The sequence below is a fragment of the Anarrhichthys ocellatus genome, unplaced genomic scaffold (assembly GCF_004355925.1).
Source record: "Anarrhichthys ocellatus isolate YVR2014 unplaced genomic scaffold, GSC_Weel_1.0 scaffold14, whole genome shotgun sequence".
Lineage (NCBI taxonomy): Eukaryota > Metazoa > Chordata > Actinopteri > Perciformes > Anarhichadidae > Anarrhichthys > Anarrhichthys ocellatus.
In genome coordinates, this window is record NW_022280044.1 from 1,401,019 (window position 1) to 1,416,227 (window position 15,209).

Genomic DNA, 15,209 nt, shown 5'->3' on the forward strand with positions numbered 1-15,209 from the left:
GTGTGTGTGTGTGTGTGTGTGTGTGTGTGTGTGTGTGTGTGTGTGTGAGAGAGAGAGAGAGAGAGAGTGTGTGCTCTCACCACTGGCTTTCTCTAGAAGTTTCTCTGCCGCTTTATTGATTGGTTGTCTCGCTTTGTGGCAGGAAATGAGATGGCAGGTCTCGACACCTGTGTGACCCAGACGCATGAGAGCTCCTCTAATGATCTGAGCTCGGCTGCCTGGGTCTTGTGGGCAGCAACCGGCTCCTCACTTGGCTCAGGCCTGATCAATAGCATCATCAGCACCATCGTGCCACACTGAGGACAGTTACTCCCCCTGTGTGTGTTTCAGATCAAATAATGAGAGCACCTGTTAGTGGTCTCTACTCCAAGTTGACAATTTAAAAAATTGAGCTGTTCATCAGGTTGCGTACCTAACTGCTTTGATATTGATCTACTTGATGCTGCAAACTGACCAGTGCTCCTCTTGTCTGTGTTTGTGATGTAAACTTGTGCAGATGCCGTCAGCTTGGTGGTAATTTGAGGGCATTTCTTTGCCGTTCACACAGAGAGGGGCGATAATTCAGAATTAATTAGGCTACCATACACGGGGGAAGGCAAAGCCCATAATAAGACATTTAAAACAGGATGGGATCTGGTATCCAAGTGCAGGGTATCCATAGAGACCGTTGCTATGGCGGAGAGAAATCTCACCTCATTAGGAACAAATATAAATAGCCTCGCGACTCAGCTTATGGTCATGATGCTCACGGCTGAGAGAACAGGCTCAGAGGCTTCCAGGTCAACAATGCAGAATGACAGTAAGGATGCAGAGAACGAGGGAGTGATACATGTAGGAAATGATTTAAGGTAATGAGTTGGAAGGAAGGAAGGAAGGAAGGAAGGAAGGAGGGAAGAAATGAAGAAGGTTTGGATGGAGGGAGGGGAAGAGATTGAGTTCCAGAGGATGGAGGAGGATGTATGTGTGGGACAGAGAGGAGAAGAAGATGGATGAGGGAGAGATTCAATGTTGTCTGATGGAAATCTCAACCTGTTTGTTTTAATATCTGAACTAAATGTGAATAGGGAGCTTCATGAACCCAAGTTTTTAGTAATAAATGCAAGATCAAGATAAAATCCCCAAATAGAAGTGCAAAAACAGCATGATAATGGAACAAGTATAATGAGATGGTGTGAATGACTTGTGGAATTAGGGCTGCTATCTTTTTTTTCTCCCCCTCATCTCCAAGAACTGACTTTTGCAGAACCGGAGTTTTCTTTTCCCCCAGCGACGCACATAATGAGCGAGGAGGGGACAGAAGAGAGGAGAGGACGGCAGGAGTTGTGGGAGGAAAGATGGGAGAGGGGGCTGCCAGAGAGGTTGACAGCCAAGTGGAGAGGAGACAGATGGGAGCAAAGAGAAAACTTGAGATATCCACCACTGATTGCATCAACAGGTCTGAGCCCCTCCAGGTATATGCTGCAGTGCACCACAGTATTACTACAGTATTGACTGATCCCATTGTTGGCCGACCGGAGGTCCTGTATGGACTTTATCTGTCTCACTGCCTCTTGCTTCCTGTGTTTTACTTTCTCTTTCTCTTCCTTTGTAGCCCGCTGTTTCTCATCAATGTGTGTGTGTGCAAGGAAGTGAGGCAGCACCTACGATTATGTGTTTCTTTGACATTTAGTCATCAAATGACAGCTGAAAGTCTGGTTAGTGACATAAGACCGAAGACCGAACGTGCACATCTTATTATTCCTTACATGAGAAATATTTTAGTTTTTTCGGTCAGCAGTCATAATTATTGGGACACAACGGAAACTTCCTCATTAATTGCATTTAAACTGCTGAAATGTAGCCCTTTTAGGTACGAGATTATATTAAATAAATCATATAACACAGTCAGGGATCCATTTGCAGTTTGAATGCCCTCACATCAGTGGCCGCTGCGTAGCCTTTGCAAATTTTTCCGGCAAACCGGTCAATTAAGGCAGAAAAAGCAGAGAGACTCTCTCCTCTCAATGCAAATAAACCTTAAAAGCGTGTGCGGCTTTCTGTTCTTCAAAGCTAAATGGGTTTTTTCTGCCTTTGTTGTGAACAGTGTGTTTTCAACTCGGGAACAAAGGTGTCTGCGACTGAGAGATGAAAACTGCGACAACTGATGAAGATGGTGTGGAGTTCAGACGCACGTTTGTGTGGGCTGTCTAATTGAGGAGATTGTTTGATTCCTCTCCCCTCTGCGTTTCTCGCTCTGAAAAACCTGTCAAACTCGCAATCAGCGCAAAACAACATGCACAGACGGATTGGAAGGAGCGCGAGGGGGAGGGGGGGGGGGGAGATGGAAAAAGACGGCGTTTAGGAAGAAAAGAAGGGAGTTTACGCCCACCGCCTAAAGAGATGAGAAGACAGGCAGAGGAGGGGAGAATGTGTGGAGGAAGCAGTGTGTGAGTGCCAGAGCTCACCAGCCTGTCAAACATCCGTTATAGCCACAAACCCACACAGCCATCGCACTGCTCAGGTCTATCACTTAACAGGTGCACCTTCACAGACACTTTCTTATAGACACCATATTCGTGTGTGTGTGTGTGTGTGTCTGTCTGTGTGTAGGTGGCCACACACGCACAGTTTTAGCCTTGTCCACAGACCACAAACCCATCTTGGATGATTTCCATGCAGCGGGAGGTGATCCACAGTGAGTCACTCTCATTGATCCGAAAATAAAACCAGTCAGGAGGATTCTTCATACCGATGCTTCCTTCACCTCGCTCCTGAGCTCCTAACTGTTTTAGCTCTGCGCTGGCACAAATCTGTGTGCGCACTCTCAGCCCAACCCACGTTTGAACCCATATTGTTCCTCACTGTGCTCATAGTTTTATAATTCTGACTGCTGACGCACTGCATCTAAATTCATCATCCACTTTCTCGAGGGGGTTACATCAGGGCTTTGTACGGTTTTAGTTTTTTTTACCTCATGTATACCCCCAAATATGGGTACAGTTTAGACCTCAGGAGCCCAGTCAAATGAGGTTATTTGTGTCTATTGTGGTTGAGAAATTAAGCACCAGATTTTTACCTATATAATTAGGATAGTGGATCCTCATAAAATCTGTGAATCCTTCTTAAAGGGGTTCCTCCTATATCCTGGACCCCTATCATTGTGATCTGTACTGCTGTACTTCATCAACAATTTCAGCAGTTTTAGATTAATTTGGAAGCACACTTTTTGTTTATGATGCAAAACAGCAGTGACATCTGCCCACATCCTACCAATAAGAACTGTGATGTCTGTGTTACTAATGTAAACACTGTTGTTGTGCAGATTTGTGACTCTGGGAAGATTATACACTATTTTAAGACCTTTTCAGAGGATCTTGCACGAACTGTTTAGCGTATAAAACAAGCTCCTGTAGGGATATTACCAATAGTGATAGTACTCTGAAATCCATTAAATGTAAATTACCATGATTTTGTATTACTTTTTGAATCATTACAGAGTAATAGGTTTTTTGACAAAAAGCACTAATGATGCTTTATTTCATAGGGATTCAAATGTTCTTTCATAAATAATACATAATGAAATATTTTACATAATAAAACATAGAAATGTGACTAGATTAGATTTAGCGTATTGCACACAGTGGGCCTCATGCAATAAGTGATATATGGACAAGCTTCCTCTTATTTTTATTCATATCCACGATTTGGTTCTTATTTTGATAATACACATTGATTTCTGGGATTCATCAATAAACCAATTTACAAGTGTTCAAGAGCACTCTTACCATGATGAGGGAAACACATCTTGTTTTTACAGTCCACAAACTGCTCAAGGCAAGGAACCAGTCCCTTATTTTCACTCCTGCTGAAGTTCTTCTTCTTACAGCCTTTTTTGTGGCATCGCTCCAGTTCTTTGTACATGTGGTTAGTATGTTCACACTGCACAACACCTGCCCACATAGATAGTGTTTAGGGGCGTCGCCTATGCCAATAATAAACAATTGTCCACACGCCTCAAATTTATGATCAAGTGGGATTCATCAGTCAGCACACTTGTGTGAGACTTAGATGGGAATGTTTGGTGCATCTGGAGTTGACTTCTCTTAACTGAAAATTTAGGAGGATGTTGCTGCATGAGGCCCAGTAAGTACCAGTACAACAAAATGCATGTTAGCATCTAACACTATACATAACTGTAACATGTACAGTATGAATAGAAATCAGGAAATAGTCTGCACTGTAATGTGAATCTGGTAATGTGTAACTTGTACAGGGCGGTTCGAGTTAAATACAGCTCGTAAAATATAGATAACATAGTGCAAATAAAGAAAGCACTGAGCCTGAGATAAATGTAGAGTATCTTTATTCGGACCATATTTTCAAACTTCTATGTGTGTTTATATATTATCCTTATGATTTGGACAGTGTGCAGCATTTGAATCAGGAAGCCTCCACTCAGCAGGTTTACCTCATTTGAATAGAGAAGCTGGAAGTCTGTTGCCCAACATCAGGGAGACCATTACTCTTATCCTGAGCCATAGTTCACAAGAAAACAAAATCACGAGAATTATGTATTCTTAATTAGGATTAATGTAGCCTAAAAGAAAGGCTGCGTCTCACTGAGGTTAAGAAGCAAAGGAGGTGGTCTATTTGTCTGTTTCTTGTCTGTGGCTGTCTCGTCACCCGGCCACATGCTCCATCAGAGTTTAAATATTCATAGCCCCACCTCTGAATATTCATGAGGCCCCTATTAATATTTATGAGCTTAACTTGTTGAGGTGTCACTCGATCTTTTGTACACACATGCACACACAGACATTTACACACACTGATCAGAGGAGATAGTTGTGTCTACATGGGCAGATTCATAAGCAGTGGCGTGAGTTACTTTGGACCTGTGATGTCATGGTAAATAAAAATGTTGGCCTTCTGTTAGCAGTCAAGCAACATCCATAAAACTAGTAACTATCTAGCAACCAAGTAAAGCAATCACATTTTGCTTTCTTGCCGAGAGTTAAATGAGAAACATATTTGTACGACATTAGAAGTTACAGGCCGCTGGTTGGCTTAGCTTTGACTGGACATTCGGGAAACAGCTAGCCTGGCTCGCCTGTAAGCACCTCTAAAGCTCACTAATTAACATATTATATATCATTTCTAATCTGTACAATCTTGTGAATCTTCACTTCTGCTAGGCAACAAGTTTACCCTTCACAGCCTTCCTAAGAGGAGGAGGGCCACTCTACTCCCAGTTCCAGTAAGGTCTTTAAACAGACATCCCTGCTCTTCAATGAGGCTCTGGAACTGATGTAACAGTATGGCACACACACACACACACACACACACACACACACACACACACACACACACACACAGAGTCAGCTGTGCAATTTCTAATGAGGCGTGTTTATGTAACAAGCTACAACAGTAGTGGGTATTACTGTGCTACTCGCAACGGGAAATGAGCGCCACTGAGTCTCTGTCCTGTATACACACATGCCAACCATAGCGCCAGAACTAGCAGACAGCAGGTGTGTGTGCGCGCGCGTGTGCGTGCGTGGGCGTACTGGATGACTCCAGTTAGATTTAGCTATTTGTTCCTTTTAAGTCGATGAAGTGTCATCCAAACATAACAAACCTGTGTGTGTGTGTGTGTGTGTGTGTGTGTGTGTGTGTGTGTGTGTGTGTGTGGGTGTGTATGTGTGTATGTGTGTGTGTGTGTGTGTGTGTGTGTGTGTGTGTGCGTGCGCGTGCGTGCTTGTGCGTCAATGTCTGCTTGCTTTTGGATGACGCACATCCTGAGACCGGTGCTCAGTTATCTCTGTAGTTTGTAGTATAGGCCATATGTGTACAGTATTGCCTGTTGTACATATATGCACCAGAATCACAAAAGCAAAACAATTACATTAAATTAAATTATATAGTATTTACCCTGTATTTTGATATCAATAAAGTGAAATAACTAATAGCTACTGGTGTGTCATTACAGTATTTATTGTCAATCAGGGGTGGTAAAACTTTAGTTAAATTGAAAACAAGTAGTACCTGAAACGAAAGTGACATTTACAGGTTTGTAATAAAGAACAACAAATAACATTAAATTCAACAATAACAATAAATGCAGTCCTTTATCCCTAAGAGTAATGTTAGGCCTTTAAGTAACATATAAGAGAATGCTACATTTGATAAAACTCTTGTCTTCTAATAAGTAGCATACTCTGTCGAGGTCTACAGTGTTTTTTATTTAATTAATTTAATGAGAACATCCGGTATCATGCCGTACTTAAGAGGAGTATTCTTGGTATTGATTAAGCAATAAGAGAGAATTTGTTGTTCTCTTTTCTTAAGTGTTGAAATCAGTTCTGAGATTCCCAAAACTATTTAAACAGGGTCTGGTTCAATATAGATATAAACTACTTGAGAAAGTTCAGAGATGTAATTTTCTATCTTGGGACAAGGGGTGAAGCTGTGAAGTCGGTCTGCCTCCTCCAGGCTACATTTATCACATATCGGAGAGATCTCGGTGTAATTTTGTCTTTGAATAATGGAGTCTGTGAATGACTTTGAACTGAATGAGACGAGAATTAATGGAACTAGAATGAATCTGCTCTGGACGTGATGCTCCCATCTCCTCACAGATCTGTGCTTCCAGTTTATTCTCCCATTTGGTCTTCTTACGTATTGTTAAACATCATGAAAATAAAGCACGGCCTCAACAGGACCTGTTTATAGGGTGAGACGTGTGAAAGAGAGAAGCAGTTTTAAAATTAGCTGTGTGGGTGTTTTGGATTTACAGAAACCTGAAGATGGTATCCGTAGGAAGTCCACATTTCTCTTGCAACTGAAGCGAAACAAAAGAAGCGGCAGTTACACACAGATGAAGGTTAATGACAGTATGTTACCGTGAGAATGAAATCGATAACAAGTGACGGTAGTGAAACACCATAACAAACACATTGCATGAGAAGGAATCAGAGGTTAACAGTTCATTATTGCCCCTGGACCCGAGCAGCTTAATCTGGCCACTCCCCCATTTAATTACATTTGTAAAGGATGGGTGCAATCAAGGCTGTATAGTTGTCCCTGGACCAGCACATATGGCTTCGGTATTTTTAAAATGGAACTGGCTGCGATAGATATAAAACTTTGTATCATTCAACAAGATGCCATCCACGTAAAAAAAGATATCGTATTACTTGTGTCTGCTGTGGTGAAACCAAAGATAGATGAGCTTTGATGATTCAGCTTCAGATGGGCTCTGTGGTGAGTCCAAACAGACATGTGTGTCTCACACTCAGGACACTGAGGTCTGCTTCTCTGTATGACACATGGTGTCTTTTTAAGGAGCATTCTGATCATTTTTTACACATAAGATCTCTAAATTGGACAGTTTATACACACGTTATCACCAGTAATGAAATGTAAGTACATTTCTAGTGCTATAATACAGTTTTGAAGTACTTGCATTTTACTTGTGTATTTCCTTTTTTTATGCAATATCATATATTTTGTGCGTTTTGCTCCGGTACAGTCACTCATCAGCCAATCAAAATGATGCAATTTTATAGTTTAAAACACTGATTAAAGAGATATCTGCACACTTAGATGTATGCAGTGTTACTCTTCATTTGAGATGTATTTGAGGTCTCACATACAGTATATTCAACTATGGACAAGCAGGTAAAAAAAATACCCAATCCCACTCCAATCATTTTATGCAACACACCTGTGCACACCGTGGTGGTAGAAGCTCAGTGTCCTGAGTGTAGCTATACAGCCTTTAAGTAAAGCGTACAGATGGAAGCTACACTTACACAACACAGAAATTAAATTAATGTACATTATATAATAAATCACAACAAGAGCCAGGAGATATAGTCTGTATATTGTGCAGTGTTTTTGACTCTGCATCTCTTGTTGTCAATTAAATGACCTATAGTAATATCTGTTATATTAAAGTAATGAAGTAATGAAATGAAAGTGACATTTACATAACATGAAATTCAAATCTAAATGCAGTTCTTGAGCCCAAGGATTAATGTTAGGTCTCTAGGTAACATATGAGAGGCTGTCAAACTCTACAAAGATGTCCTATAGTATGCTTTTAGTGTCTGCACTGTTTGACCATCGCGGCTTCATTTGAACATGAATGTCCTGTTTCTGCCAGTACATGAGAGCATTGGTGGAGGACTTATTCCGATCCTTTGAAGTAAAATCATTAACACAATTTAAAATATACATTACAGGTAAAAAGTCCTGCATTGAAAATGTCACTTAGGTAAAAGTATTATTAGCAAAATGCACTTAAACTATCGAGCAAAGGTCAATTATAGTACTCACAATGCATTAAAGGGCCCTTGTGATTGCAAGCGTTATGCAGTTGGAGCTCTTAAAGGGGATGCTCATTTCCATCTCATATAGCCTATACTGTTGGGTAGTATGATCTATAACAGTGCAGGTTATATGCGTAAAATCGTAACGTGTTAAGGCCATAAAGCTAATAAAAATCTTTATAAATCAAATAAATCTTGTCGAGTGAAACGTAGCCTATGCAATTCTTTCTGAATTGCACAAATGTAACATAGCATGCAATGCAAATACCTGAAGTACACATTCATTTGTGCTTACTGCCTACAGTAAAATGAGCATTCCACCACTGTAAGCTTAAAGCTTTTAAGACGGTGTTTTAATGTTGTGTCCCCTCAAGTGTTGAAGTCTGTTGCAGTAATATTGCGCTAGTGAAGAAAATTGAATTGAGTTAAAGTGAAATGGAAGACAAAGAGAGACAGACAGTATGCGAGCGAGAGACAGGGACAGAGATAGAGATGAGTGGGCCGTTGGAGGGCTGGCTCTCGTGCATTCCTCGCGTGTGTGTGTGGGCGCGTGGCTCAGGGTTCAGAGCTGTCGGCCCTCCTCCTCCTCCTTCTCTTCCTCCTCCTCCTCCTCCTCCTCCCCTGCTCCGACAGAGACAGGCAAAAGGCGAAGGAGGAGCAACGGACCTCACAGTCTGTAGACACCGGGTGTACAGCAGTCGGTCGGTCGCTAGGCTACACCGGCAGAAGCCCACGGAGGGAGGAAGACATCGCGTCACGGTAAGCTAACGGACATTGTCCCCCCCCGCGCGAGGACGTCTCCTCGACTAGCTTGACTAACGGTTACGGTTACTCCGCCAGTTGACGCTCCTTGCTGTCTTTTCCTCTTTCTTGTACTTTAGCGACATTAATCACACCAGATGTGATGAGTGAAGGTGATGAAAAGAACACACTGGGGCTGAGGAAAATATTTAGAAATTAGCCGAAACTCTACTGAGATAACGGTTACATTTAACTCGCTGCAGTCGCACCGGGGTCTGTAACGTTAGCGACACCGCTGAATGAATGATAATGGTCATTTAGGAGCCATTCATCTGTTCTGTGTTCATATCCTTTTTTAATTTAGCTTACTGTGTATACCATTACTTCAATGAAGAGGTCGGTTTTAACGGATTATTTTACCAGCTGACTCTCTCTATATTTCCGCTTGCTTGTGTGTGTTTGAGAGTACACACATGAGTTTAAAGGCGATTTAAGTTGCCTCTATTCCGCTGTATTTTTCTGTACAGTAGCTATAAGTTCGTGTCGGTGCTACAGTGTACTGTTGTGTATCCTCCGTCCTAACGTCCTCCGTCCTCCGCGCTCTCCACACATACAGCTGACAGCCCGGTGAAGCCCCGGAGCAGGAGGTCCACTCCCTGGGTTAGGGTGTAAAAATAGCCCGGTGTGTGTCAGCTTAGCCTGGGTCACGGTAATGCGACACACACACACACACACATACACGCGCACACACACACGCACTGACACAGAGTCAAGATGCCGTCAGTTTTTTTTTTTAATGTAAACTAGCCCTTTAGCACCAGCACTTCTGTACTGTGTTGTGTACATATGCTGTGTTTTTCTTGAGGTTTTGAGTTCAGCTGCAAAGCGACACAGCTGTCGCACCCACAAGTCACTTCGGTAATACATCTGCGGTGGCTGCCCAGGTGCTGATGACTCAAAAGGCGATGTAACCTACATTTGTTCTCTTAGCCTACTTTCTTTTTTGTCCTTCGCTTGTCTGAAAGTGTGGGGTGAAATAGTGCGATGCTCTGTTTTTATTTTACTTAAATTCTCTGCTGCATGCAGCAAGGAGATAACATTAAACCTGCCTAGTAGGTGAAGACAATATTTCAGCTGCAAATGTAAAAAAAATGCAGGTGCAAAATATGTAAATATTTGTATATATGTATATTTATAAAAATAGTGTAAGAGGGAAAAGGAAAGCAGCCAAATTACAGACTCCAGGGCAAAGCCTGTACAGATTATGAAATATAAAAAAATGCTTTGAGTTTGCCTCAAAATTCTCAATTGTTATTTTAAACCAGAGAGATCTGCTCTCTATTTCTGAGGTTCTCGCTGAATCATTTCCTAATGAGCTCCGAGCTGAGGGAGAAAACACGAAACCCCCTTTTTAAATTCAGCTGCAACCTTAGAGAGACGAAACACAATCAGCTCTGTGACCACAGGCCGTGAAGACTTCTATTTTTCTGTATGGTTTTCAATAAATGGGGAGGGTGGAAACCAAAGAGAGAAAGAAAGCAGAGCAGAATGTCCTTAGAGATGAAAAAAATGAACAGTTAAATGTTTCCAAGTAGCGATGGCAGGATAACAAAGCATACAAGGTTCAATGGTAGACTTCAGAGTTAAACGGTGCAAGTGCCACTGATAATTATAGTCATTGTATTCCGAGATAGATTTTTCATTGGTCTTAATTACAATCAGGAGACACTGGGCTTAAACACTAAACGTTACTTGGTTGAGCTGACAATGGCCATCTAAAGTAGCCTTTTGGATATTTTCCCACTGGCCGGCCTGTGTGTCAGTGTAGATGAGCCAGGCATCTTTTGGCTGGAGAAGAAAGGTGTCCTGGTGAGTAGGTGGCTCTGAGGCTGGAGGCTCCGAGTGGAGCAGCAGATGGATGATGATGTAGCGGGTACTGGCGCTCCCTGCCTCTCGCCGCCATCCGTCACACGCTAATGATCGTGTCACACCTTCTCCCCGGGGCGGCCGGCCGCTTTTGCAGCGCTCAGCTCAAAAAAACTGGGTAGCTCCACTCAAATCCCCCTCTTCACGGCCGCCGGCTGAAAAGCCCGGAGACAGACCGTGCTGCAAGCCTCTCTGTCACTAATTCTTCACTTCCCTCTTTCTCCATCGTCTCCGTTCACCCCTCTTCACCTCTAAAGTCCCTGCAGACGGTTTCCTCGTCTCCCCTCATCCTCTGCTTCCCTTGCCTCCCATTCATCTTGTTTTTCTCTGTAGTGCATCTGCTCCACATCATTCTTTTCCCTCTCTGTCCGGCTCATTCCATGTTCCCGTTCTCTGGTGTTACTCTCAATTCACAGCTCTAGTACAGTTCAATATCAGCCTTCTTTTTATCTTATTTTATACACAATTTTTGTGTTGTGCTGTGTTTTCCTTGCCCCTCCCTTCCGTGATGTCTCAGGTCAGGGTCGGTTGCAGTGGAGTTGGTCTGTTGGACAGCTCAGCAAGAACTCTGCAACAGCACATTTGGGAGTCTCGTCCTAGAGATCAATCATTTATCGTGGCTGTAAAATGTGCGGAAATACCAAAAAAAAGCATTTCATGATTTCCCACAGCCCAAGGTGACATCTTGAAATTAGTTAATTTGTCTGAACAACAGTCAAAAATTCCAAAAATGTTCTGTTTTCTATTATATAAGACAATGGCATTTTTGTTTGAATTATGACTGAAAAAGAGTGGTGCGTTCTGTTCTGTTGATCAATTAACAAACCAGTTATTAAACGTCTAAATAAACAGAATCACACAACAAAGTCCCTTTCTATAATCCCTCAACTCAAGGAGTTGTCACCTCACACAACTAACTTCTCTGGAAAGCATCAATCAATATAGCAATACACCGTTATTGTAATAATTGTATCACAAATAATTTCGATGACATTCCCATTATGATATGATACACAAACAGATTTCTGGCGCCTCTCTACCACAGTAAGGATATTTCTGCTGGGTGGAATCACTGCTGTTATGTCTTGCGTTTCATTGAAGCCGCATGGGAAGTAAACACCGCCTTGGTTGCACATGGACTGACAGATGTCTTTTTTTTTTTTTTTAAAGTGCTATTATCTCCAGTCGGGTGTTAAATAACCATGTTATGGGACTTGCCATCCTCTCAGCTCGTTATTCTGTCCCAGGTGTTACAGGAATAAGTGTCCCCTTGAGCTCTGCGTTACAGCGGCATGTGTCCCCGCTGAATGCAGTGGGCCCTTTGGAAAAGATGGTGGAATGCCACTTCCTCTGTGTATGTGTGTGTGTGTGTATCTCTATGGTCTCGGCAATATTCTCACCACTGGGATCAGAGACTCAGCTCGGCATTGTGGGAATATTAGTGCTGACGGATCAAATGATACTCTCCACAGCTGCTGTTTCTAAGAAAAGCTCGAGGACACACTCCTGCGCACACACACACCACACATGCGTTCACATGAGCTACACACACATGTAAATATGCGATCAAATACCACATCCAAGCACAGGACTGTATGTTACCGTGCACATGCACACACTTCCAATAAAACATTTTAATCAGCAATTAACTGTCAAGTTATGAGAGCGTTTGGGAAGCCTAGACAGAGGTTAACACGCACACACAAGCTTAGCTACTTGATGTCATTTCCAGCAGCGATGCTTTTATGCTCTGGCAACTATTTGATACGAGGGTGTGTGTGTGTGTGTGAAACAGTGTAGTGGTGTTTCTGTTGTACAACGACCGCTCACACTGTTTTTCTCTCCTGTGTTTTGTCGATCTCTTCAGGCTATTTTTCCATTGACCAGTAAAGAGGCGGCAGAGAGAGGAACAGTAGCGAAGGCGAGCACGGGCGGAGAGGATAATTGCATTTCTGACTGCCCTGTGGGAACATGGGATATATGACCTCATCATTCACCTGTGAGGCTCTCCAGTAAACAACTCCAAATAGGTAGGAACAGCGCACACACACACACAAGCTCATGCAAATGCAGGCAAAGGTATCTTTAAAAAAGCAGTTAAATATACAAATGTGGAAGTTAAGTGTCAGCATCACGAGTTTCTGTTCTGTGTTGTTTAGAAGGATGACTGAAGCGGCCGTAGAAAGTACCGATGTCCTCCTAAAGCCCTGTGATGTGAAGTCATGTGACGTCATCAGCTGCTCCTCCCCCCCGCTGTGTCTGTCCCCCAATCAGAGGGAGGACGAGTGTTACCATGTCTGTAAAAAGATGGAGCAGCAGGTGAGCGGCAGAATATAGGTCTAACATTAATGATGTACCACAATATACCCCCCCCCCCCCCTCCCACACACACACACACACACACACACTTCACATGCACACTTTATGACAAATTGTGTCCTCACTCGCAGAAAAACTTTAACCAGGGGCAACCAAAGAAAAAAATTAAGGTAAGCTAAAATACTTCTGCCGCTCATTATTCATTCTTAGTGAAACATCTTTTGCATTATACTGATATATTGTGTGTGTATTTCAGGCCAAAGGAAAGTTAGTGCGGAGTATGGCTGTCTGTGAAGAGTCCTTACCTTTTGAAGAAACCCAGGTAACACACACACACACACACACACACACAGATCACCATCCTACTCCTCATCATCGTCATCATCACCACACTCAAATTATTCTTTTTTTTAATATTCTTCCCTGTCAGGCATCTCCAGAGACAAACATTGCATCTAGCTGCCATGACGGGATAACTTCCTGTAACGAGGAAGAACAGGAGAACAGCACAGATCCAAAGAAAAACTCACTGTCCAAAGGTGTGTGTGTGTGTGTGTGTGTGTGTGTGTGTGTGTGTGTGTGATTGATATCTCATAAAAGAGAGACGAGAGAAAGCAAATAAAACGTAATAAAATGTGATTCAGTGCTACGATTTAGACGTTGTTCTCTTGGGTGTTTAATATTGCAATGTGTTTTTTTTTCCCGTATTTTAATTTGTATTGTCTTGTAACACAACGTGCTCTCAGAGTCCAGCGTGGAGTACACTGACTCCACCGGCATAGACCTGCACCAGTTTATCGTCGACACCCTCAACAGCAACCCCAGAGACCGCATGATGCTGCTTAAACTGGAGCAGGACATGATCGACTTCATCACCAGCGATAGGTGTGTGTGTGTGTGTGTGTGTGTGTGTGTGTGTGTGTGTGTGTGAAGGAGACTACATAACCTTGGGTCCTCATTGAGCTGTCTAGCTGTTTAAATTAAACTTGTATGCCTGCTAAATCCTATTAAAGACTGAATATGGTTTTATGCTAATTTGAAATATGTTTCCAGCTCGTTTATTATAATTCTGTCCATACAGCTTATTTTGTGTATTGATCAATATAGTGAGCCAGTTATGTTAGCGTGGGTGTGTTTGAGCCACTGGGGATTAAATTGAACTTGAGCCAAAAAAATTGCAACCAGTCTCAATCTCCCTCCTTCTGTTGCCTTCTGTGCCGCCTCTCTCCTTCTCTATCTCTTCCTCCCTCGTTCTTTATTTGCTTTCTTCTCTGCCTCCCTTTTTTCTTCCCCGTTTCACATCTTTGTTATCCTGTCTTCCCACATCTCAGTCCCTTTAAGAAGTTCGCTCACATGTCGTCCTACCATCGTATGCTGGTCCATCGGGTGGCGGCCTACTTTGGCATGGAGCACAATGTGGACCAGACAGGCAAGTCTGTCATCATCAACAGGACCAGCAGCACCCGCATGTAAGCTCACAAAATGCTTCTCCACATGTAGATCCTCGCCTTTTAGCATTTACTGAGAGGTAACGACGGCTGTTTGTTTTTTAAGACCAGAGCAGCGTTTTCTGGACGAGGTGCACAAGGACAAGAAAGAAGAGATCCACCGGTGGAAAATTATTCTGAAGAGAGACAACAGCTCAGATGAACAGGTCTGTCCTCCATAGCTACCTGTCTCTGTGGAACTCCCTCTATAATTGACATTGATCTTATCCTATCAGCGTTTTGACCTGTTCTCGCTTCCCTCCCTACAGACCCGACTTCACCCCTTACGGGAGAAGCAAAGCAAGTCAATGGAGGAGAGAGAGGAGGAGTACCAACGAGCACGAGACCGAATCTTCAACCAAGAGGTGAGACAGTGAAGAGAGAGAGAGAGAGAGAGAGAGAGAGAGAGAGAGAGAGAGAGAGA

General features: G+C 42.8%; 1 protein-coding gene across 1 annotated transcript in view; it reads left to right on the forward strand.

Moving 5' to 3' along the window:
* The first annotated feature begins 8,939 nt into the window (after positions 1–8,939).
* arpp21 (cAMP-regulated phosphoprotein, 21) overlaps positions 8,940–15,209 on the forward strand; it is a 10,414-nt gene continuing 4,144 nt past the window's right edge. The window contains 10 exon segments of the mRNA XM_031854214.1: positions 8,940–9,071; positions 12,847–13,009; positions 13,139–13,298; positions 13,430–13,468; positions 13,555–13,620; positions 13,729–13,837; positions 14,045–14,183; positions 14,630–14,767; positions 14,853–14,952; positions 15,055–15,150. Of these exon segments, the coding sequence (XP_031710074.1) occupies positions 13,143–13,298; positions 13,430–13,468; positions 13,555–13,620; positions 13,729–13,837; positions 14,045–14,183; positions 14,630–14,767; positions 14,853–14,952; positions 15,055–15,150 (843 nt within the window). The 5' untranslated portion in view covers positions 8,940–9,071; positions 12,847–13,009; positions 13,139–13,142.